At 39.1% G+C, this 23,578-nt stretch overlaps 1 protein-coding gene across 2 annotated transcripts in view; it reads left to right on the forward strand.

Annotated features, from left to right (window-relative positions):
* The window catches only part of VGLL4 (vestigial like family member 4), an 86,406-nt gene that overhangs the window by 25,619 nt on the left and 37,209 nt on the right, over window positions 1-23,578 (forward strand). Inside the window, exon 1 of one of the 2 annotated variants that reach the window (XM_062585817.1) lies at window positions 12,627-13,095. The exons of the other annotated variant lie outside the window; for it this stretch is intronic. Coding sequence (XP_062441801.1) covers window positions 13,014-13,095 — 82 coding nt within the window. The 5' untranslated portion in view covers window positions 12,627-13,013. Of the gene's footprint in view, window positions 1-12,626; window positions 13,096-23,578 lie in introns of those variants that run through there. 2 annotated transcript variants of the gene reach the window in all.

Genomic DNA, 23,578 nt, shown 5'->3' on the forward strand with positions numbered 1-23,578 from the left:
GTAATGTATAGTGATTATGGTACAAATAAAAATGAACCTGCTTTCGTTAGAAATAATTCTGGACACACATACATAAATGTATAGATACACATGTGTGTATCTGTACATATGTAGTGTAGATAGCACTTTTTTTAAAGTGACTAGATGCTTCATATAATCCTAATCTTAATTGCTAATATATTTAGTGGATTTTAACTGACTAAGGTGTGGCTTTTCCATGTTAAAGGTCTGGCTAAGATTTTGGGGGTTTTGTTGTTTGTTTTTGTTCTTAATTTTCCGTAAATTGAATTCAAAATGAGTCATCTATTTCCAAAAGCAAGGATAGGATAGGACGTAGTGCATTATTTTGTCCATGTTTAGAAGACAATTCTGATGACCTTCTTTTCTGGAGGGAGGATTTGAAGTTTGACCTTTGTATCTTAGTAGAAACCAGTGTGCTTTCTACTATCCACGTAAAAAAATGTTTAAAATAACCTAACAGGAAACTGAAGGTGTTAGCACTTAAATCTTGCAAAGTTTCTACCTATGCTGAATATCCCGCCTCTGGAGGTGAGCAGCAATGTTGCAGTGGCCGAGGGTGCTGTGGGGGGAGCCTGGAGAGCAGTGGTGGGGAGGGCGCCCTGCAGCTGGGTGTCGGGGAGCGGGGTGGGAAGGCACGGTTTGCAGAGCAGCAGTGAATGTTGGCAAGAGAATATGGGAATTGGGACTGGTTGGGCAAGAGTTTGGGACAAGTAGGTACTAGTAAAAGAGCATTGGAAATGCACATGGGAGCCTGAGACTTGGATAACAGCACTAGCTGCAGGAGGAGAGCGAGATGGGAAGGAGAGGCCAGATAGGAGAAAGAGAGGGGAGCATGATGGGTTGAAAAGGGGATGAGACAGAAAGGGCTGGTAAAGCGTTTTGCCCGTGTGGTGTGCACAGAAATATTTCAGCCTCCCCATTAATCCACATGGGTATTCATGCAGTGGAGAGCGTTGGGGGGTTGTTTGGTTGTCTGTTTTCCCTTTTGGAAAAATCCTATATTATGGTTGCTTAAAAACTGTGTTGAAAAGAAACTTTGAGGATGGCAGTTAAATTCAGCTTCTGTGTTGCAGGTGTGTGTTACAGAGCACTCCTTATTTTACTATCAAACTGCTTTTTACATAAAGCTTTAGTCTTATTTAGTAGGATGGATAATGCCCTCTGAAAGAACTCCTATTTGGTATTTGATTTTATTTTTTCCTTCTTGCGTAGTGTATGACCTAAACATTTATTTTTTCTGCCCACTATTCAAACAAAGCTCTACAGGCAGGATTATTGAATTCCTCGTGAGGTTTTTCTATGGTGTTATCACTGTGCTGTGACAAAGCTTCATAAACATTTAATTAATCTTTACAACACCTCTTTGATATGATTCAATTCAGTCCTGATTCAGGACCAGAGCCAGCAAATCTTTCTCTACACACAACGAGGTGACGTCCTGTGGGAACATAATAGTCTGAGGAAATTGAAGATTATTTTGCAGCACAACTGCATCAGTGTGGCAAATCAGAAGGCCATAATTGTGGCATATGTTAACTTTGGAGTGATTTTACAAACATTTTAATGCTCTTTAAGCTTTTTTTCTTTAAAAATTATATATAACAGTCTTTGCCGTGAGAGCAGCTTGTTAAGACAGGTAATAGAAATAGATTAAAAAATAAATAAATAAAATCCCAGTTCAGGCCTTTTGACTTTTTATAGTATTTTTATAGTATATACTTTATATGTATTATATTTTGTAATCTTTTTACTACTTCTTCCTTTTAAAACAAAACAAAGGAAAATAACACAGCTAAGAATACTAGCAAAACCAGGCTTGGTCCTGGTATGAGCATTTCAGTGCCATCTGACTGGCAGAGGAACTGTGGTAGGGCCCATTGCGCGCACTGGAGAGCCAGAACCACACTTGCCTCGAGAGGTTACCAAAACAGAGACAAACTTAGTTATGCTAAGGATCAAGGCTGTAACTAAGAGCTCTTGATTTTGTGATACAATATTATACTTCTGTGTGTGGTTTAAGTGTTTGTCGGTGTATTTTATGTTGATTTATTTCTTTGTTGATCATCGTTTCGGCAAATGAGTAATTCAGACCGATGATGTGACTCCTTATTGCTGAGGCTGCAGTCTGAGCAATCACTTTCATATGGCAGTTCAATTTCTCTTAACTCTTGGACGTAGCAAGCCCTGAATTTCTGGTAATATTAGCACTTATGTAATGAGGCTTTTCCACTACAATTTCCATCAGAAAAACGTACTTGTGAACAACTGAAAGTGTAATCTGTCTTGCAACTGGAGTAATCCCACTTCAGTGTGCTTGCTTTGTTTTAGCTCATAAGATTCACTTCAGGAGGAGTCCTGTTCTTCTAGATGTAAAAAACCCACTTTTTAATTCCTATTTAATTATTATTTAAAGCTAACTAAATGATTCTTTTGGGCAGAGTATTATAATGCTGTCAATGTTAAGAGTTGATACACTCACTGATAACAGTGTATGTTATCTTGTTTTTCTGGGAAGTGTCTGTAGGCAAATAATAATATTTTGTATAACAAATTATTTTGCAGTTGCATTCACAGAATCACAGAAGGGTTGAGGTTGGCAGGGACCTCTGGAGATCATCTAGTCCAACCTCCCTGCTCAAGCAGGGTCACCTAGAGCATGTTAGACAGGGTTACATCCAGGCGGGCCTTGAAGATCTCCAGAGAAGGAGACTCCACAACCTCTCTGGGCAACCTGTGCCAGTGCTTTGTCACTCTCACAGGAAAGAACTTCTTCCTTATATGCAGGCAGAACTTCTTGTGTTTCAGGTTGTGCCCATTGCCTCGTGTTCTGTCTCTTGGCACCACTGAAAAAAGTCTGGCCCCATCCCCTTGACTCCCTTCCGTAATTTATATTATTTATAGACCTTGATCAGATCCCCCCCCCAGTCTCCTCTTCCCCAGGCTGAAGAGGCCCAGCTCTCACAGCCGTTCCTCGCAGGGCAGGTGCTCCAGCCCTCTGATCATCTTCGTAGCCGTACGCTGGACTCTCTCCAGTAGCTCCATGTCTCTCTGCTACTTCTTGCTGTATATGCTTGCTGTATTGAATGGTATCATACTGCCAGGATGTTTCTGCTGAAATATGGTCTAGCAATAGTTTAAGCCTCGTTTGTAAAATTTAGTAATCCTCTACTGCCTTATTTCACAATGATGCTGGATTGTTTTTATTTCTAACCATGTCCTAAAATGGAATTTGATACAGTAAGTATGAGCCATAATTTTACATTGTGGGTGGAAGGCTAAACTGAAAAGTTAAGTACAATTTATTTTCTGTCCTGCAAACTTCTATGTCTGTGAAAGGGCAGAACGCTGTGAATTCTGTGCAGTGGATCTCTGGACAATTTAATTCCAGCTCAACATTACTGCATGATCATTATTATATCCTTAGCTAAATTTTGCTGATGAGGTTTGCAGTATAGCTGCATCAGTGATGTTAGGATCCTCATTTAGGGTTGGTGTGATGATATTTGAAAAAAATATGATCTTATTTGTTATGAAAACACGTTTCGCTAAAAAATGGTGCTAACTGTAACCGTCTTCCTTGTTTTTTAAGGGTTATTTTACTTAAGCTTTTGAGTGCAGGCCTGAAATAGATGAATATTCTTTTTGTATAAATACGATTAGCAGCAAGATAATACTTTCATTCAAGATGGATACTGTTGTCTCTATACAATATATTCATTGCTTTATGGAAAATAAGGGGACTACTGGGACCAGTGCTAATCAACACAGCCTTCCAGCATGCCGCGTTTGGGTGGAGGCTGGATAGGCTGAATTGACAGTGTTTCTCTGTTCACCTCAGCTTGTTTCCTATAGCTGATTTTACTGTGCTTTGGAGCTGAGATCTGTCCCTGGGGAAATCTGCCCTGGAGTCACTGTCAGAAGGAGATACTGGGACCATTAGGACCCCTTTCTCTTTATTCACCGGTTAAATTCCAAAATATTGCCTTTCTATACCCACCGCTCTTGAAGGAGTCTGTAGGCTCCATTGTACCCAGAACAACTGTGTCTTTTTCCAGCACTCGAGGTGAGCAATCTTTGCTTTTGCAGTTTGTCTGTATTCCTGTAGCTGAGAGGACCTCAGCAAAAGGGAATAAAAGTTCAAGAGGAAAATGACCATGACGAAGATGGATTAAGTAGTACATAAAGGAAGATCTGCCATTTCATTTTTTGGTACCAGTGCCCCATGACTGTGTACCTTGTCGTATTGTATGTGCTTTGACCTGTCCCTGCTACAGAATGGGTGTGTTGCCCTTCACACAGCAGCATCCTGCTAGGTAGAATTAGAGAAGCGTAACAGTTGTAGTTGGTATAGTGGCTCTGAATCTTAGGGCTTGGATTAGAGTGCTACACTTAGATTGGAAAGGGCTGGAAAGTTGCAGTGTAAGAGAGGATAGGAGGCCCTGGGGTGCTTGGTAATTAGGGTTAAGGAACAAAGTAGGGAATGGAGTTTAGGGCAGTAGGAGAGCATGTCTTGAGAAGCGAGGGTTTTCCTGTATAGAAGGAAAGAGAGTAGCTTTGAGATCAGGGAGAAGGGATATTACAATGGGAAACACACTGTGAAAGATTTAGGAGATTTTGGGGACACCTGGGAATGTTTGTCTTGTTTGGAAAGGACTGAATTTCAGGGAGTAGAAGTGTAGTGGAGGTGAAGTTGGGGGAAGGAGTAAGAACTAAGCTCACTGAAATACAAGAATTTGATTTGGAAGGGGCGGGGATGAGAGCTTTTAGGGTATGGAAACCTTGTGTGAAAGGGGCTGGAATTGTCACAGAGTATCATTTACGTCTTAGCACCTACTAGAGCAAACCCAGACCAAGACTTCCAGTCATGAAGAAAGTGGCCTGGTTTGCACGTGTCAGCACACCCGAGGCCTTTTTTTTTGTGTTTAAAATTTTGGTAGTTCTGATCCTTTCCTCTCTACCTCTATTTTCCTCTCGGTAATCGAAGCGAGCCTGCTGTTACTGCTGGCCCTCCAGCTGTAGCAGCAGAGTTATCTGCTACCAAACCAAATGGCCAGCAATCAAGCTCTTCTTGCTTCTCCCTCAGCAGTGATTTTAATTGTGGTTGATCATCTGTCCCTGCCGTCTGTTTTCACAGAAAGCACAGGAGTGAGGTTACCTATGAGAACAGTCTTTGAAATATGATTAAAACATGTTCGCCGTTTTGAAGTTCAGGGTAAAGAGGGTGACAGGCAGTGTGGTTGTATAATGCATGCTTTCTTGGAGTACTGAATTAAAAACAATTAAAAATAAGGTAAAACCCGAGAGAGCTTTGAACTCCAGTAGTGTTCACTCTCAAATTACTGCCGCATTTGTCTCTGATGTCACACAGCATTGGTAAAATCTTTGACGTGAGCAGGGTTTATCAAAGAGGATTTTTTTTTTTGACAACTTGGTGGTAAATCAGAAGATAACATTTGTTGGTTAGGTTTTGGGGTTTTTTTTGTTGCTGTTGTTGTTTTCGGGCTTTTGGGGGTTGTAGTTTGGAAGTCCCGTGCTGCTGTTGAGATCTATATCCTGTACCATAGCCTCTCCTATTAAAAATGGTGAGTAATATATCGTCAGGAGCACTCTGTGACCACCGTGTGCCATAAGAAAAGGCTAGCACTCACTGCACGGGGTAAAAGAGATGTAAGACATGCAGATACAATTCCCAATACTTCATTGTTTTGTCAGAAAGCTGAAAATTGATAACATTTTTTTTGCTTAATAAAATGTAAACATTTTTATTTAAAACTCTTTCTGTTTTTTGGAGAGCAAAAGAGTAAGAAAAACAAATTTTTTTTTTGTGTTGAGAAAAGAAGTTTTGATAGGTATTTTTCAGGAATGCCTACATTTGATTTTGGGATTGAAAGTGGCCTTTCTGGAAGTGAGAATGTCTTGCGTACCTGCAGCACTGGAAATAACAACTTTGATCTGCTAGAAAAAGGAGAGTTTCAGCTTCCTAGTAATATCACATCATTCACTGTCAGTGCTTGAAAGGGCCTGAGTCTATGTTGATATTTATATTTTGGAACAGGGAGAGCTGACCACTTTTGGAAGTTGTTGCAGTTTTTTCTTTCTTTCCCTCTAAGACCAATGACGTTTTACTCGTAGTCAGCTAGGACTTTCTCTGTCATAGCTTGTGAAATGACTAAATTTCACCATTTTATACCAGTGTGATATGCAATACATCTGCGCATGTTTGCATGTATGATCTGTGTGTATACATCATATATACAACCATAATGTATTCTTTGTACTTCAATCTAAGTGCAACTGTTTGTGGTATTTCTTGTTTCTTGTGTCTGTTTCACCCAGATGACAATATATCCATCAGCATCTAGAGTAAAGCTACTGCTCCCTCTGTGGCTGTGATTTTTGTGAATGCTAGAATTTGGAATAAGTCAATGTATAATAAGATTTTTTTTAGGTAAATAATTTTGGGGAGAAGATGACCCTCAGTTGGTAAAGGATACTCTTAAAAGTGGAATGAAATTTCAATATTAATTGTTATGATGAGTGAGTAGGTTGCAAGTTATATAATTGGATTATGTAATAGGTTCTTATTAATGTTTTCATGTGAATGTCCAGGATAAATAATTTAATGCTTAAAAGCCAGAGTTAATTAGTAACAAACAGTGTAATTGATTGTACTATATGGCTCTTAGCAAGATAGCATTGGAATTCATATTTTCAACTCGTTTATAAGGTTGCTACTTATGTTGCCTGTAAAATTTTTCAGTCTTTGCGAAAGCAAGTTCAGCTTAGGTAGATTTACGTACGTTTATGTCTAAGTTGAATTAGGCCCTGTGAGCACCTTAATGTCTTGCCAAGCTAGCAATAAAGAGGAAATCTTTTCAAAGACTTCAGCGATCCTAGAGCCCTTTGCTTTGTTTCTATACCCTATAATTAGTGGTTTTTTGAAACTGGATTTACTTCTTTTCTAAGATGAGGGATACACGCAGTAATTTTGAAATCTAGCCTCTAAACATGGTCTGGCTCCTAACTTTTCTAAGTAAAGAGTGTTTTCGATGCCTGAGTTGTTCACATCAAACTGACTTAGGATTGGCTTTTTCTTTTTCCTTATGAACTCTTTTCAGTTTTGTTTTTCTTTGCATTACATTTTAATTTTAGTAGACATACCACTTTTGGAAAATAAAGCATTTTCTTCACTCTGTTTGAAAAAATATTAGGTATGGTAGAGTCAACACTTAACTGTTTGCATCTTGAAGCTCTGAGATTCTGTTTGAGACTCTTTGTAGTTCAAGATAAATTATGCTTCTGATTATTATCAACCCTTTAGAAATTGAAATTACTATGCAAGTAACAGGAAAGATTATCAAGATTTTAATCAGGAAATAATTTTTTGACCTAGATAAATTAGGTTTATCTATTGCTCAGTCTAGCTGATTTTTAGGAGTGTTTTTAACAGTTTAAAAGACTAAAAAGAGAAACAGGAAGAAATTGTGAAATGCAAAATATTATTGAGAATTGAAAAATATTCTTGGTAAACCTGGTTTTCATTGTTTACTGTTGAATTAGAGCAAGTAGTCTAAGAATGAAGGCAAGATAAATAAGGTGTTACTGAATATCTTTCTTGGTTGCAATTCACCTCGGAGAGTTTGGCAGTGCCTGCCTGCTTCATTGACTCCAGCTGCCTGCAGTCTCCCATGGTTGTGAAACAGTTACCTAGTTTATAGAAAGATCAGCAAACTGTGTATGTTGCATTCCTTTGCTCATCATTCATCAACAAACTTTGAACAACAACAGAAAACACCCCAAAAAGGGGGGGGGGGAACGAAGGTATTTAAGCCTTGAAACTACCAGAAGCGACAACTGTTGTGCCACAGCAAAAGAAGAGAAGATAATCACGGACATAGCTGGGGTCCTGGGTCGCCGTGATCTGACTGACAGAAGCCAAGTGGCTGGCTTCCTAAATGGCCAGCTCTTCCTGGAGATGAGAGGTACCTGCTGGAGCAGCAGTTACTGCCAGAGGCCTCCTGTATTAGCTTTTGTACCTGTCTCGCTCAGATTTCGACCCAGAGAGCTGGACGCTGCTATTGTTTAAAAAAAAAAAGAGAGAGAGAGAGGAGGGAGGGAGAAAAAGAAAGGGAGGGAGAGGGAAAGAAAGGGTGGCAGTTCCTAGGAAGGATCATCCATGCTCTGCAGAGGCAGCTGGAATCTAGCGGTGGGAAGTTTGTCCCTGCTTCTTCTGTCCTCTGACCCTTTCTCCACTTAAGCAGAAGTGGGTTGCTGATCCCTGGCGTACAGTTGGAGGGTGAATTTAGTTTGGAGTCGGAAACAAATGGCCTGCTGGAGATGATGGAGAGAGAGTTAAATTCTCGGGAAGAAGTGGGAGTGAGTTGCTGCTAATGAGGGCAGGCTTTAACTAACAAAAAGATTTTTTGAGTTGTTAAATGTTGCTTTATTGATCTGACATGAAATGGTCTGTTCTAAATTGATAAATACTTACAAAGAAGTGTTCTGAAATACTTTATTACTAATAAATATTTATTTTATTATTTATATTAATGCATATGAATATATACATATGCACTTTTAAAAATCTCTATACATATGTCTTTGCAAATAAAAAGAAAATCTAAGCAGGGGGGTTGGAGTAGATGATCTCCAGAGGTCCTCCCAACCTCAACCATTCTGTGAAATGAAATAAAAAAATGTAGGTGTTGAAGGGCAGCAATTTTACAGTTGAATGTACAGAAAAGGAAAAGCAACATTTTTCCTTCAGGCACATTGCCACCTAGCAGCTGCTGATTAAAATTTGTTTGTTTATTTAAAAACGAAGGAAAAAGGTGAAACCTGTTGCTGAAGTACTCTTGAACTGTAACAGAGTAGCAGAGAGTTTTGTCTATTCAAAACTGGAATTACCCTGGGGAATGCTGCATGATGTTTTGTGTCAGAATGTGTCTCCTCTCTATAAAGAGTTAGCTTTCTCTAGTTGCAAAACTAGTCATTCTGGAAATAGTTCCTCTGTGCTGATGATCAAGGGTGAGATTTCGGTTGTGTCTAGGTGACTGCATCACCTTTTCTCGAAGGTATTTATCCCTGGACTGTGAGGCACGTTTTTCTAGTGAAGAACAGCGTGTAGTGTGTGGCATGGAACTGGTACGCTGTGCCTTGTGCCCTGTAGTGCTGCTGCTTGCAGCAGGGGCAAGAGTGCGGGAAAGGAGAGAAAGGACCGGTGCAGAGCAGAGAGGGGCAGACAGCTGGGCAGGGTGGAGGGCAGCAGAGAGAAGGCAGAAAAGAAAGCTCTGTTACAGCTTGCTGGGAAAAGATTGTTCTAAAGCAGCTCAATGTGCATTTAAGTGCTGAAAAAAAACCCACTCAATAAAACTCACAAAAACTCGATATCAGAGCTGGTATTATGGGCTTGGGGCATGAAGGAATTGCTTTGTAAGAGCCGTTGTTCAGACACACGAGAAAGGCAGCGAAGTCTCGGCCGGCATCCCGCATTAAAGCGTTCCGGAGGAGCGCGCCGCGGCTGGCCGAGGAGCTCCGGCCGCCTGCCGGCGGGGCGGCGGTCTGCGAAAGCCTGTGGGGAGTGGCAGCTACCTCCCGGGGGTGCTGTTGGGTTAAAAGTGGCACTGTCTTAAACGGTTTTTGTATAGATACGGGTGTTTTGTCTGTTTTACAAAAGAGACGTGTTTGCGGTGTTACAGATAGTACTCTAGTTAATATGAAATGTAGACAGTACAGCACATAAGTGTATTTGCAAATATCAGCTTGCAGAAAAAAGGATAAGAGCCAAAAAAGTTCCTGGGGTGATGTTAGTAGCATCTTTTTCTCTATACATGACATATGGCCTGCCTGTATGCTGATTATTGATTTCAGTTCAGTGGAAGGTGTATCAAACTGGTGAAATACTTGATGAATCGCTAACCAAGGAGTCAGGAATTCTTTGCTCTCAGACCTAGAGTACATTACAGAAAAGTAAAACCTGGCAGAATGTTAATGTCATCCTAGTATGGCAGTTTTTCATGTTAATGTGTGCTGAACTTAAGCCTATTGAGCTTTTGAAAGCTTCATTAAGTTTTTCTTTCAAAGAAAGATTCTGTATGAATGAATTTGGCTTTAGATATATTGAGATACAGTCACATAAATAGTTTTCCTTTCCTAGTCTTTCACAAGGCAATCAATATTGATATTTTAATTTAGGAATTCATAAAGTGCTCTGTTTGGTACCAGCTTATTATTTAACATGAAGCATCCAGGTCATTACGTAACATTTGATGAGTGTTAATCATAGTGCTTGCTTGTACTGCCGAAAGCCATTCACACAGTAAAATGGTCATCCCAGTCTAAAAACCTACAGAGCTGTGAGCTTAACTTCTTTATTGGTGTCTGGACAGCAGTAGTGAGCAGTCAGTGATTTGCAGGGAATATCAAACAGTGCTTTTCCAATGAATTTAAACTTGTGTCTCAGGGTGTAGAAGGTAATATGAAATATTGGGCTTTGAGCTATAAAGCCCTTGGAGAGCTAGTATGTTATGTACAAACCCTGTCTTGTAGACTGCTGCTCTGAAAAGTTTAGAGTATTGCTTGCTTTTCTTTTCCATCGTGCACTTCTAACAAAAACTTAAGTATTTTAAACTGGGAAGCTTAAATACTTACCTCTTCTTATTTTCCGAAGTGTCTATAAAATATGTTGTATTAACAAATTCAGTGATGCTCTGTGTACTAAATACTATTGTATCATACATATTTTTCCCCCAGACTTTGGCATATTTTACATAAGAAACTTATTTCTTGCAGAAGAAACTTCTGTTAAAGTTATATGCGTGTTTTTAATGTTAGTTTAAGTATTAAAGAACTAACTAACACTTTTCTTTGTCTTTATTGAATGGTAGGTTTGTCTGTAAGGAAAAGATAGGAAAGAGGACATCTGAAGCGTCAACATAAAATATCTTTGAGTATGCACAAGATGATGTGGTACTTAAAATTTCCTGTCCATCTGCTTGAAAATCATAATGTTCCTTTCTTTATTAAGAACATTTCTCTTTCTAGAAAATACTGCACATTACTTTGGGCTGGAGATAAGTGGTTACAGCTTTAGTGGTAAGAAAACTTGTGAGGCAAAAAAAAACTCTGCAACCTTTTTATTAGTTCTTATTACCCCCAAAATATGTTGTTACTTCAGCATTAAGTACCGACAAGTTTTACGCCGTGTTAAAGTCCTAGAGATTAATAACCTTTATAATTAAGAGTGTCTTTTTTGTTCCATAATAATAATCAAGAAAAGGCTTTTTGACTTTTTTCTTCCCAGTGGTGCAAAGTTCCTTTCACTTAGTTTATTTCCTGTTGTATTGCATTTAGCATCATTTACTGAATTTCCCCAGTCTGACTGAAATACCCACAGCATTTAAGTAGTGCTTGCCAAAACGCTTTGACAAAATGTCACTCCATGAATTGCCTCTATGAATCTATATACCTTCTCTAAGATACAGAAGAGACTGGAAAGGTGGAAACTGAAGTTTGTTTTCCCTGACTGTGTTCTGTGCACCATTAAAATTCCCCCTCACAGTCAGGTAGAGAAGAGTTATGCTCCAACCCAAAGAGGGCAGCTGGAAGATTAAGACTTCATTAGTTCTTTGTTTGCTTTAGACCAAACTGTCCCAGTATTTATTTCTTTTTTTCTTGTCAAATCAGACTTCAGGTGTTGCTCTGCCCCAGGAAATGTGGGCTGATGAGGTTAGCACAGGCTTACGTGAGTGCGGATGGTTCTGCCTCTTTATGATGGTTCATGTACATCTGTGTAGGCAGCTAGCATCTTTAAGGTCCAGGCTTGAACTGCAGAAAGGCAGACCACATCCTGAGACAAGAACAACTGCTGTAAAAATCTCCATCTTCTGTGTCATTTGAGCTGGAACTTTAACAGCCATTACAAATCCAGGGCCTGGCATGCTGAGCTCCTAGTATTCCTCAAGGATTTCACTGCAGCGGTGGGTGGGTGCGAGTATGCAGTACCTGTGCATACACATGCAGGCATACCTGTTTATCTTATTTCTTGAACTTCAATTCTTACCCTCCTATCAGAGCTGTGAAAATTACATTCTGTTAATGTAAAATAGCATTACTTTTCACTGCAGCAATACTGGGATATGTCTGAAGCCATGCTGAGTAGGGGTCGCAGGCGCTTTAGTATTTGAGGAAAAACAAGCTGGGTAGTTAAGTAAAAGTTTAAAAGAAATAATTCAGCTAAACTAGGTTGATTTTAGCTCAGTTTGCTTGTTGAGAAGTAAGGTTACTCTTGCCTGCTTGCGCATTAACTTGCTCAGCAGCCTCTGCGCGGGCTGCAGCAGAGGCCTCTCCCTCGCTCCCCCCTCGGTTCTGCAGTGGCAGCGCTGCTTCCTGTCAAGAGCGACTCGACATGGCCCCTTCTGTACGGGCTCTCCACCGCCGCCTCCTCTTTCTTTCAAACACTCGGTACATTTAGAGACTGATCTTGTGCAGAAAATATCCCTGACATTTGAGGAGCTCCAGGGATTCACTGAGCATGCCCAGTGCTCGCTGCCTGCTAGAAAGAGGAAGCTAGTTTACATACGAGTCATACCAAGCATAGCCTGCATGTCAGTGCAGTTAACTTGCAGCGGGCTGTGAGGAGAACTAGTGTGTCTTTGTCCTAGGAAATTTCCCTTGTTCCTGTTCTCTTTCTTTCTTTCTTTTTTTCTCTTTTTTTATTTGGAAAAAGACTTGAAAAGTTAGTTTTAAAACTGTTGTCTTTGCATTGAAGGACACAGTATACCTTTACTTTTCAAAACTTTGGAAGGGAGAGTGTGTGTATTTTAATCCCTCCAATTTTCCTTTAATATACTTTGTTTTGATTAGCTGAAGGCTGCGCCTTGTGCTAGTGAAGTTTAGGAAGCTGGGAACGTACTCGGCTCCATTTGCCTGGCTTCCCTCTCCCTGATTCTGGGCAAAAGCAAACAAGCTGGTCTTTTTTGCTAGCCCAATAAATGCTATTTATGAAGATGGACCTGTTGAACTACCAATACTTGGACAAGATGAACAACAATATTGGCATTCTGTGCTATGAAGGTAATGGTTTCATTTCGCAAAGCGTCTTTTGTCGGGTGTGCTTTCTGTTGCTTGTAAGCATGAAATTTGTCTCCTGAAAGGAAATCCCTACCATCGGTTGCATGAGACCCCGCACTTTGTGCTGGTGCTAAGGCTTTGTTTAAGGGAAGGATGTTTGTTCTTGCCGTGTGTTTTTTCTGCTGTTTTTTTTCCACAAAGAGTATTTTTAATGTTCTTGGATTTTATTTTTTCTCAAAGATAATGTTAGATAAATGAGTTTAAAGCGATGTGTTGTTGTTTGATTGCTCTATTGTGACAGGTATGGTTTTTGTTTGTAACTCCTGCAGCTGTGAAGGAAGTAGTTTATAACATGGGTGGAAGTGTTAATTAACATTTCTACTCCCTGCCACTTCTAGGCGTAAGACCTGTGTCTTTAGACAGCGAGCCTTGAAATAATTTTCCATCTCGGTTCAGCAGCTCCGCTGGGGAGGCCGCGGCGGTCTGGTGGGCAGCGAGGGGCTGGCGGAGGCGCCGCGCCGCCGCGAGCACAGAGCAGCCCATTGTTTGGCTTCTCATTTCCTGTGCGGCTCTGAGCAAGCCCTGCCTGCGCGATCGATGCCTCCCTCCTTCCCCAAGAACCACCCCATGCTCCCGTCCCCTGTGGAAAGAATTACACAACTGGTTGGAATACGTAGGTTTTTTTGCTTTGCTGGACTCTAAATTTTACTTTTGCTGCCTTCAGCTAACGTGAGTTGGCATTTGCCCTTGATTTGGTAAACATCAGTAGTCCTGTTTTTGAAGTTGCCTGAGGTAATGGGGTAAAATCGGTTTCTTAATCTAGCTGAGTTTTATCTACGTGCAGTTTGAAGAAGTGGTAATGGCTTGGCTTTGACTGGAAAGAAAGGCACACTGAGCTAATTCAGCTTGGCACTAGAACTGTTTTTGCTGTAGCCACACACAAGCATCACAGAGATCTTTCTTCTGATTCAGCAGGAACATTTTCCATGTTCATTTGGAAAATAAACTTGCTCTGCTTGTTACAAGGAAGAAACAGTGGGGAGTGTAGGTAGGATGAGGAGCTATCTATTCACATCCTTTAGAAAAAGACTAGGCCAGAAGTCAGGGAGCTGAACCTCTCTCTGGAAAATAATGTCTTTGCTCTCGCTGAATCAGAATGGCCACATTTCCTGCCTTCAGGAAATGGCAGGCTTCCCTGTAGAACTGTTCTTCTCTGCTGCTGCTTTTGTTTTCTCCCCTTTCTCTCTTTTACAGAGAGATGCAGATATTTACTTGAAAAAATCTCTTTTACAGAATAATATGGAGCAGAGATACTGTTAGACCAGTTGCGTTTTCATGTTCTTTCTCATTCTGTGCTTGCTTCTGTGAAACTTCTTTACCACAAGAGTACTGGATAAAGGATCCAGAAATTTGGGTTTTTGTTTGTTTGTTCATTTATTTTAACTTCTTATTGCCTTCTGTAATAACCAATGCTTGATTAGGATATACAACTGATGATGACCATGAAGTTTTTCATTTAAATTCTTACCTGGTGCCATGTTCCCTAGTGTTTTGTTGACGAAGGCAGAACGACTACAGTTTTGGCTCATTGGTTCAATTCACTATAATTATGCCTGATATTTATGGGAGGTTCTTTCCAGCCTCTCTTTTCCTACCCTTTTCCAGAAATTGTTGTTTAAACAGATCTTAGCTTTAGTAGTTCAGAAGTAAAAGAATAGTTTAAAGAGTACACTCTACTGTAGCGGTCTTTGTTTACTTTAAACATCTGCTGCTATTTTCCTTACTATGGAAGTTAACATTTTTAACACTAAAATAAACACATAAAAGAACGAAGAAAAGAAAAGCAAAACTTCAGTGGTGTTTATAGTGAGGTGTTTATATCCCAGTGGTTTAAAAAGTATAAACACTGGCAACATCTGCACTGAACTCTGAAGGGTGTTTTTAGAGATGCCTACAGATCTTCTGTGCCTTTGCCATAGTATTTATTTTATGAGAGTTGTATCAGCAGTGATGGATCTTATCTTTTCAAAGACACTGCTGCAGTAGTGAGTATATTGAGAACAAAGTGCCCTTTCAAACTCAGTGAATTAGGATTTATTGAAGGTCATACTTGAACTACTTATAAATAGATATCTTCCTGAGAAGTACTTTTGCAAATGTAAGATAGGTCACAAATGCATTATATGATGTGAAAATACGTGAAATTTTAGAGGAAGGAATTATACACCTACCTTCTACAGGAAATAAATGAGATGGGTTCCCTACTCCTGTAGATTCTCATTTGAAACACTTGCACTTGCTTTTTGAGGTGAGTTGTATGTTGGCAAAATGTGCCATTATGATTTTATGATGTTTACTAGCTGTTTTGTATGTAATTTTTCTCCTATGGTATAAGCAACTGCAATCATATGCCATTGATTTCTAGCTGCTGTTCTCTCACCTAGCTGGTTTTCAGCTTATGGATAAGAAGTGTACTGGTACATAAGAAATGGGAAAAGTTCTTCTGTCATTTGCATTTGGCAGCTCTTTGTTTCAACATGGAGTGGAAGAGTATAGTTTGTGTCTTGAGAGGAATCCTCCTTTTTCTTGCCTTGCAACAGCTGCAGACAGTAATTTGCTATCTGCAAGCTTCTGGTAACTGAGGTAGTGCCCGCACTTGGTTAGTCTTTTTTGACTGGTAGGTGCAAGAAACCTCAGATATGTCTAAATCTCATTCTGTTTCTAAAGTAGTGTCATGATCAGATGCCGGTGATTAAGAGAACATTTGTTGGCCAAATGCTATTAAAGAAAATCTGATCTGCCATGAACAATTAAAATGAGGACATCGTTAGTCTTGGTTTAGTTCATAAAACATTTTTCTGATTTTGGCTTACTCTGTGGAGGTCTAGGGGAAGAGAGAGGAATGGTGACTAGTTGTAGATGGGATCTACTTTATGGACAGAAAAGTGTAGTTTTCTGTCTTTTGTTTTGTTTTTGAGGTTGAGGGGAAGTGGGAGATCAGGAAGTTCTCCCATTAAGCAAAAGGAAGCAAGTGTGTTGCTGGGTTAGCTGAATGCTTCATAGGGCATCTTTCCTGAAGTTGACTGTTTAGTCAAATGTAAGAAAAACTTTTTTTTTTTTTTTTTCCTTTTTCTGTGAGGGTGATCAAAGACTGGACTCTGTTGCACTGACAGGTTGTGGAGTCTCCATCTTTGGAGATACCCAAAACCCAACTGGATATGGTCCTGCTCTATTTGACTCTCTTTTTTAAGTGGAATATTGGACTAGATGATCTCCAAAGGCCCCTTCGAGCCTCCACTATTCTGTCATTCTGTAACATGATGGAAATCTCTGCACATAGACAAAATTCAGACAATCCCAGTTTGCATAAGGATTATAATCAAGGATGAGGTGGAAGGTATTTTGACTAGGAGTCTATAACCACTGAATAAGCAATTTCCTTTCTTCATGATGGTTTGTTTAGTACTGAAAACATGTGTTTCTGTTTTTTTATTTTTTATTTATTTTTTTTATTTTTTAGTATTGTAACTAGCTTTGAGCTCCTGGTGATGCCCCATAGTAATCTCTGTTCCAAATGAGGCTTTTGGGGGAGTATTTTAACATAACCTTTTAAAGTTGCAAAAAAATGAAAATTCAAATTTTTTCTCCCTCGCAGGTGAAATTTTTAAAATCATTGAAACAAGAATGTTCAGTCTTCCGTGATGGAAAAATGACAGTCATACTAGCAATGACCAACCATTTCAAGCAATTTCTTGTAATTTATTTTGTGCAGTTAGGGAAGAAGAAATAATCAGAGAGACTTGTTGACTCAGCGTCTTCATGTTTATTTTTAACCTGAATACACTTGATATCTTCCCAGTAAACATTTGCTGCCAGTTATCAGCAATGAGCAGTTTAAGGAGTAGTGCTTTAGCATCATTGTTTTCTTTCTAATGAGCTCAGAGACATCAGAAAACTCAGGGGAGATAGGTGTCCTCACTGAGGTGAAAAGGCCATGAAGCAAAACTGCTCTTTACCAATATGGAGTACCCAGAGCTTCATCTCAAACAACAAGCACTTGATCTGAGCATGTATTCAGAGGTAGAACATCTGCATCTTATTTTGCTATGGAAACTTGCTTAACTTTAGCTTAATATTCTTTCTCTGAGAGCCATGTGTGTGAGGTAATGGCCAGGAGGACTCAGTTGAACAAAACAAATCACAGGTGATCCTGCGCTTTGACTAACTCCAGGGGCAGACTAGCAAGTTTTGGCTCCTTGTTTCCAGCAGGGTATGTATGAGGAGGCACAGTCTCCCCACAAAGCTTTGTTTCATTTTGTTGTTTATCTGAGGGAGTGCACAGATGGCTGTGTGGTGGAAGGCAGATTTTTGTCTTCCTTCCTCTTTCTCCCATTGTCAAATGCTTTGTGTTATTGCTGCATTCTCAGGGCTTGAACTGCTGTGCTGTGAGTGGTATAAAGAAATGCAATAAGATGCTAAGAATTCCCCCAGGCATGTTAGGAGTCTTGGAGCACTCAGAATAGTTTTGCAGGGTTCTCTGGACAGTCCCGAAGACTGGATTTTTTTAATGAAGAAAATTGGATCCAGATTTATAGAAAAACACCCCTTTTTGGTTTCAGGACAGCTTACATTAGTTAGCGGCATATTACATAATTATTTCACTGACTTCCTGTAACAATGAAGCATTACTTGGCTACAATATTGAGCTTGCGTAGCTGTGTATTTTCTTAGGGCACTGCAAGCCATTTTGAGTATATCTTCCCAAAAAGGCCAGTTGATATCAAATGCAGAGCCTGAAACAGATTCTGCTAACTTCATTTGCTTTTTAATGAGATATAACATGTTTTCTTAAGTTCTAAAGAATAGTTTCCATCAGTTTTCTTGCTGATCTTGCATTTTACTCTAGGTTTGTAACATTGGTTTCTCCTGTTAGCTCCAAAGTTTGATTTCGTTTCTAAATATATAAAATGACTTTAACACTATGCTTCTGCTAAGAATTAATAGAATAATAAATGGAATAGAAATCTCCTTCATAGTGAATTAAGTGTTCTTATTAGTAATACTGTATAAAATTTCTGTTCAGATTGAGCTTTGTGTTAGTCAGTCATGTTAGTCAATCATCTAAAGTAAGAGGAACCTAGACTGTCCCACATTGAGAGAACATTCTGCGGGTTTTGCTTTTAAATGTCTTTTATCTTTAGGAAAAAGCAGAGAATTCCAGCTTCACAGATGGGCTTTTCTTACTCATTTCCTCCTGGCATGAAGTTGGGAATATCCTTTTCAGTATTGACATCAAAATTCTGTTTATTTTTCTTGTTCATCAAAGACAAGATAGCTTTGGGTCAGATTTAAAAATTCTTTTCTTGGAGTTCTGTTGTTCTCTTCACCTTTCATACTAGTTCAGCATTTGTACTAAGAACTCATACAAGGAGAGAAACGATAGTGATCCCACAACTTTGAAATGTGTAAGACAGGCAGTGCATTTTTCCCAGAGAGAAAAGGTAGTGAGGTTTATAGCAGTAAGTTGAATTCTGTGTTAATGAGCAATTTGCTTAAGGTCTGTAACTTGTTACTCGCAAGTCGAATTTGTTACAGTGCCAGGTCTCTTTGGATATAAATCCAGGGATTTTAGGAGACATTGAAAAAGCTTAAATTGCTCCAGAGTTTGAACAATGCACTATATTGTATAGAAAACTTTTATAGAGAAATGAAAAGTTTAAACAACAGTCTTCATTGTGTCACATCTAAAATTATGAATGAAAAAGTTCATCCATATGTATTGGTTTTGCCTTTTTAAAATATCTGCTTTGCATGAAAATAGCTGTCTATTAATTTCTTCTTGAGGATTAATACAGATGGGCCTTTATATTTGATTTTGGCTGAATAGACTACAGAGTTTTAACATGCTGCATGCAGACTGTGTGCCAAGCAATTTAGCAAAGTTGTTTACACTAACAATAATCGAGCAGGACAGAGCCTGTAATTCTTCACTGATAATAACATGAGGTAGTGATGAACACAAGTTTCTGGAGGAGTGTTTACAAAAATTGTATTATACTTTCTCTGTGTTAGAGAGTCATGAGTGTTTTTTGGTTTTATTTTATAGCCAGCCAATTTTTTCTTCGTCATGCAGTCTGTATCATCTCCCTCAAATTTACTTCACAAATCAGCGTATAATGATTGCCTGACGCACAAAGAGTCGTTGTTGCCTTTTCCTTTCAATGAAACCCATAGGCTTTGGTGGATGGTTGACTGTGATAGTTGACTGCTGCTAGAAGTTTTTGTGTTAGTGTTGCGTCAAGTCACATGGATGCAGTCACATCTACACCATACATGCCACAATGCACAGTTTTAGTTTCCTTGAGGCTGATGTCCCTTGGTACTTCATCAAACAGCTTTTTGAGAGAGAGATAATGCTGGCATGCCTATCTCTGCAAGTGGTGCAGCAGCACGTTTGGGTTGGTGTGTTCTGGCAGGTATCTTATGAGCCTTGGTGGGAAGGGAAGAGTGGCCATAGTTCATTATCTAGTACAAATTCAATTTTCAACATGGATTTGAGCTCTTTAAATTAGAGTTTTCTCTGTCAACTTGTAAACCTCATGTTACAGATGGATGGGATTGAAAGTTTTATTCTTAACATCAGGAGTAAATTGGCACTGCTGTTAAGATAAAGTGAGCTTGGAGCATTTTATTCATTAGGAAAAATCTCCATAACAGTTTTTCTTGTACAGCCTCACTGAAGTTGAGGTAATGGTGTTTCTGAGACCACCACGGTATTAGTTCTTGCCAAAGAAAATCACTCAAATCTCAGTGCAGTGGAGAGTCTTCAAAATATCTGCTATGAAATGATCTACTAAGATACTACATAGCTACTCTAACTATCAAGGATATTACATAGTTTTAATAGGAATTTAACTATAAGTTGTGAAAATCTTGGGTGAAAAGTAGAGTGAGTGTGGGGGAAAAAAATTATGAAAAGGAGTTTTGAATGTTTCCTTTCCCTAACTTTTATGATACTGTTTGGTATCAGATTTTTCTTTTTATTAACACTGTTTTCTTTGCTGTTTAACTTTGTTGTTATTGATGTGAGAGGAAAAAAAGAATGTTAGAAGTAGTGTAGCATATGGTGAAGTCTAGCTTTTCCTTCCTAAAATTTTAAATGACACTGTGTGCCTAGTTTTCCTTTCTTCTTTAGAGGAAGAGATCATCCACAATGCAGTATATACTGATGGAAAGAGTTATTGTTCAGAGTAAAGCAGGAAGTTGATGTAGCTTCTGTGTGTGTGGAGGGGAGGTAGTTTTAAATAAGTAGTAAATGAATGCTTTCAACAGGTAAGCACTAGCTTGAGTCTGTCACAGAAATTTTGGCTCCTGTCTGTGTAATACACATTATTACAAGAGTGTGTCTGATTATTTTGAAGATGTTCTTACCCCTCTCTCACTCCTCATCATTTTGGACTGTTCCATGTCTACTCTCAGAATCAAGCATTATAGTATGTAACTTTCCTCTTGCTCTTCCAAACTTTGTTAGCGGGTTCCAAGAAATATCTTTGCTCTCCCAGGAAAAGTTTGGAACCAGTCGTGTTTAAAAAGCAGTAGTTTTTCCTGGAAACCTATTTGACAGGGCAGGCATGGAAACCACTCAGCATTATACCTCCCTGGTTTACAGGGCTTAATATTTCTTCCTCAGCATGCAAAAAACAGATTTTTTTTTCACTTGTTTGTTTATGGCTAAATCTTTAGGTGTGAATTCTAGTTAGAAAATAAGAGAACTTTAGTAGATCAATCTATCTTTTTGCCAGCCAAGATAGGAATGGTATGGCAACAAGAGAGTTTAATCCCGTATTGAAATGTTTATTATGTTTTATCTTGACCAAAACTCATAGAATGATGATTTGGCAATAGCCACTGTCATTCTCGTTTGTAGTTACCATCTGCTGAGTGGGTGGGAGCCCAGCAATTCTTTGTAAAGGAAAAATGACAACCAAAGCCACCCAGTGAATCTTCTAGGGCAGCTCTTGTCCTTTGGGGACTGATCACTTACTTATTTTACAAATGGCACTAGTGCACTCTGGGTGCAAAAGGCATGGTATCAGTATGAGTATGACTTGCAATTTTGTTACCTAACTGCTAAAGTTTGGTAGGTTTCACGAAAGTAGGTTTAGATTTTTGTAAAATTTCAGAAAATGGTTGTTTTGCGGTTCCATATTGTTTAATTGGAGTTTTCCTCTGCATGATGTATTCCTGATTCAGTTAAATGGCCATGTGAAGAAAATTAAAGTTGTCCACTCAAAAGGAAACTGTTTCTATGAATCTAAATTATCCAGGAAGACCAGAAAATACCACACCGAGAGTTGGCCAACTAAAATAAAACTATCTAGTTGTTCTGTTTATACCCTTTGGAAAGTAATCTGTTCAAAAGCAGGAGCTTTACAAAAACATATTCTTAGTGCATTAAAAGAAGAAAAAAAGTAGATGTGATTATGGCACCTCCTTTGTGGTGGTTATTTTTACAGAACACATTAAATGAGAAGGGGTGAAGGAAGTGCTGTGTGATTCATATCGGACAAGTTTGAACTCAACCAGTTTCTTGGATTTAGTATAAATATTTATGGCATGAAAGGATTTTTTTTTTTTTTTTAAATGCTTCCTTTTGCTGTGGATCTTTTAGATGTCCTCCTCAGACATCTGGTGTGCATTGCTGCTTGTTTAACCCCCACCCTTCGGTTTTCATGCTGTGGCATCTCGGAGAGCTATCACAGTCGCTCTGTGGTCGGCGTAAATTAAATCGCGCCGAGCCAGCTGGGCAGATGCTGACGTGCGCACTTTTCCTGCCTGCGGAAAGCTCTGGAGCCAGGGGCTGCAGTTATGAGTTCAGAGCTGAACTTGTTGCTCGTGTCTTGCTGGAGCCATTTACCAAAGGTGGTAAATGCTGGGACGCTAGCAGTAGCAGGGATGTTCCCTGCATCTTGCCTGGCTCCTCTTTTTTAGCAGGAGTTGTCTTTTACCACCATTTTTGTAACAAAGGTAATCCAGTTTTGCTCGTCAGCAAAATTTTGAAATTCTTTTACTTTGAAAATCCTCAAGATTTCTAAGACTATTTGCTTATAGTACAGTGCACTTGCCTTAAGAGCTAATCTGTGAGTGTACTGAGGGGTTTTTGTTGTTTTTGTTCGGTTGGTTTTTGGTATTTTGTTCTTTTTGTAGTGTAGTAAATTCAATGCTATGTTATTTGTTTTGAAATGTTTCTCAGTCAAGCCATTTAGAAACAAGTGTGATAAATGTTTTAACACTCACTGTAATGCATTGTACATTTTTTGGTCATTTTAAGCCTCTCTGAGAAATCCTAGTGCTTGGCAAAGTGCAATTAATTCAACCTTTGACTACACTAAGGAATAGCAGTGTTTATTTACTTATATTTATATTATTTATAGAGGGGAGACTAGGGCAAACAGGAGTTGTAATTGATTAAATTCATGCAAGTCAGGCACAAAGCTGAGAGCAACATTCACAAAGCCTTGATTGTAATACTTTGCTGCTAAGCACTACTGTGATCTGTTAGTAACCTAAATATACTATTACTTGTTTGCTTTCCAATGTGCAAATAAAAATTGTAATGGATTAGCTAAACAGAGAAAACTTATGATTTTGAAACGTGGATTGATGATACATGCACTATACTATATGCCTGTTTCCTGGCCAGTAATTATGGGTAGAACATGAGCTTTCAGGCTAAAATCTAGTGACTGTGTCTCGTCTAGAGTGGATTCAAGGGTAGTGTCTTTTAAACCTGAGATCATGAAAGCTGTTCCACTGGAAGTAGTTGAGTATTTTTAGCTTACAGAAGGACTGAGCTCTCACAAAGAACAGTGGGATAGAAAAGTGTTAAGCTCCCCTCTTTAAGCTGCAGGACCTCTGCAGGTCAGTGCTTTTATATTTGAGCCCTGTCGAGTTGCATAAAAGGAATCTGTGCACTGATGCTGGTAGTTAATTTTATGTTCTCTTCAGATGAAGAGTTGAAGGGGATGAGGAACTTAAATTAAATAGCTGTCCAACTGTGGCCATGCAATGTAAGACTCAGCAAAAGCCAAACTGATAACTCATTTATGACCTAAAGCAGTGCTTCAAAACCTTTTTAATTGTGTCTCACTGCCCCTGCAGTGACTGTTGAATTTTATTAAAAACTGTCAGAGTGGTATTTGATAGAGTGCATATTTAATTGTGGGGTGAAATGTCTTTAGTGTCTGGTGGAGGGCAGAGATCTGCAGAAATGTTTAGGGTGTGCATCATTCAAGAAAGATGGGAAAAGATGAGCAGAAAGACATGGACACTGGAATTCTTTGCAGCAAGATGACACCAGTTTAATTCATAATTAACTGGGGAGTAGCACTGTAGTTACATGTGGTGAGAGGTTTAATTCCTGGATCTTGTGGAGCTAGTTTCATGTGAATGATGGGACAGAGATACACAACTGACTTTTTTTTTT

Source organism: Rhea pennata, chromosome 12, assembly GCF_028389875.1.
Source record: "Rhea pennata isolate bPtePen1 chromosome 12, bPtePen1.pri, whole genome shotgun sequence".
Taxonomy (NCBI): domain Eukaryota; kingdom Metazoa; phylum Chordata; class Aves; order Rheiformes; family Rheidae; genus Rhea; species Rhea pennata.